The 1,591-nt window shown below is 40.7% G+C and overlaps 1 protein-coding gene across 1 annotated transcript; it reads right to left on the bottom strand.

Annotated features, from left to right (window-relative positions):
- Positions 1-86: 86 nt before the first annotated feature.
- On the bottom strand, positions 87-773 carry LOC112095202 (uncharacterized mitochondrial protein AtMg00820-like; the record flags this gene model as incomplete). The annotated part of the gene is made up of 2 exons (XM_024176884.1): positions 371-773; positions 87-190 (listed from the first exon to the last, which is right to left on the bottom strand). Coding segments are annotated over exons 1-2 (507 nt in total), but the record flags the coding sequence as incomplete, so codon positions are not given.
- Positions 774-1,591: the final 818 nt, after the last annotated feature.

Genomic DNA, 1,591 nt, shown 5'->3' with positions numbered 1-1,591 from the left:
GAAGTGTAGTTGACTTCAACACCTAGAAAGAATGACAAAAGACCCAAATCTTTGAGTGAAAACTCACGATTTAGAATAGAAATGACCTCAGCAACTTCTGTAGGATTACTACCAGTAATCAGTATGTCGTCAACATATACTAGAAGAAAGATTGTCGAAGCGGAGGAGAACTTGCAGAATAAAGAATTATCTACACGAGAGAAAGAGAACCCAAGATGCTCAAGAGAATACTTAAGTTTGTCAAATCACGCTCGCGGGGCTTGTTTAAGCCTATAAAGAGCTTTGTGAAGCTTGCAAACAAGAGGACCCCGACTTGAAAATTGTTCATAGCCCGGTGGTTGTTCCATATATATCGTTTATTGGAGAATACCATTAAGAAACGCATTGTTGACGTCTAACTGCATGAGCGACCAACCACAAGCCAATGCAATAGTAAGCACAATTCTTATAGTAACCGGTTTTACAACTGGGCTGAAAGTCTCTGAAAAATCAAAACCAACAGCTTGTGAAAAGCCCTTTGCAACTAAACGAGCCTTGTATCGAGCAACCAAGCCATTACAATTTTTCTTTATCTTATACGCCCACCGACAGCCCACAACATTTCTATCCATAGGCCTGTCCACCAAAGTCCATGTCCCATTATTCTGGAGAGCTTGATATTCAGCATCCATAGCAGAACGCCAATTGTCACAATTTAAAGCTTCTTGAACAGTAGCTGGTTCACTAGAGGAAAGGTCAGTAGCAATGTAAGCTTTGGGCTTGAAAACCCCCATCTTAGCACGAGTAATCATAGGATGATCATTGGTAGGAAAAATAGGTTGATGGATACTGTCAGCATGTTGAATTCGAGAGTGTATAACAGACTTTTGAGTGGGAGAACAGGGGGATGGACTGAGAACTAGACCGGGAAGATATGGAAGTGTTTAGAGACTCTAGAACAGGCATTGAAGAGAAAGAAGGTTGTGATGATGGACTAGATTGAGAAGGTTGTGGGGAGGAAGTGGGAGAAGTAAAAATAGATTGTGGGAATTCAGACAAAGACTCGGATTGTGTCTGTGTAGGTGAGAAGATGACAGAATTTGGACAAACTATGGAAGATTTAGGTTGAGAGACATGTTGTTCAAAGGGAAAGGACATTTCATCAAATACGACATGCCTCGAGACATAGAGCCTACCATCTGGACTAAGACATTTGTAGCCTTTATGTTGATTACTATAACCTAAAAAGGTGCAAGGAGTTTACCTGAATTCCACTTTATGTGTATTATAAGGTCTCAAAAAAGGGTAACAAGTGCAACCAAAGATTCGAAGTGAGGAATAATCCGGTTTTACCTTGAACAGCTTTTCTAGAGGGCTTGCTCCATGAAGGACTTTAGTTGGCAACCTGTTAATGAGAAAAGTGGCTGAGGAGTATGCATCATCCCAAAATTTAAGAGGTAAAGAGGCTTGTGCTAACAAAGCTAAACCGCTCTCAATAATGTGTTTGTGTTTTCGTTCAACTATACCATTTTGTTGAGATGTGTGAGGACATGCGACTTTGTGATCGATACCATGGAGCTGAAAGAATGATTTAAGAGGTCTAAACTCCCCC

The sequence above is a fragment of the Morus notabilis genome, unplaced genomic scaffold (assembly GCF_000414095.1).
Source record: "Morus notabilis unplaced genomic scaffold, ASM41409v2 C11425715, whole genome shotgun sequence".
Classification (NCBI taxonomy): Eukaryota; Viridiplantae; Streptophyta; class Magnoliopsida; order Rosales; family Moraceae; genus Morus; species Morus notabilis.
This window is presented reverse-complemented; position numbering and strand designations above follow the sequence as displayed.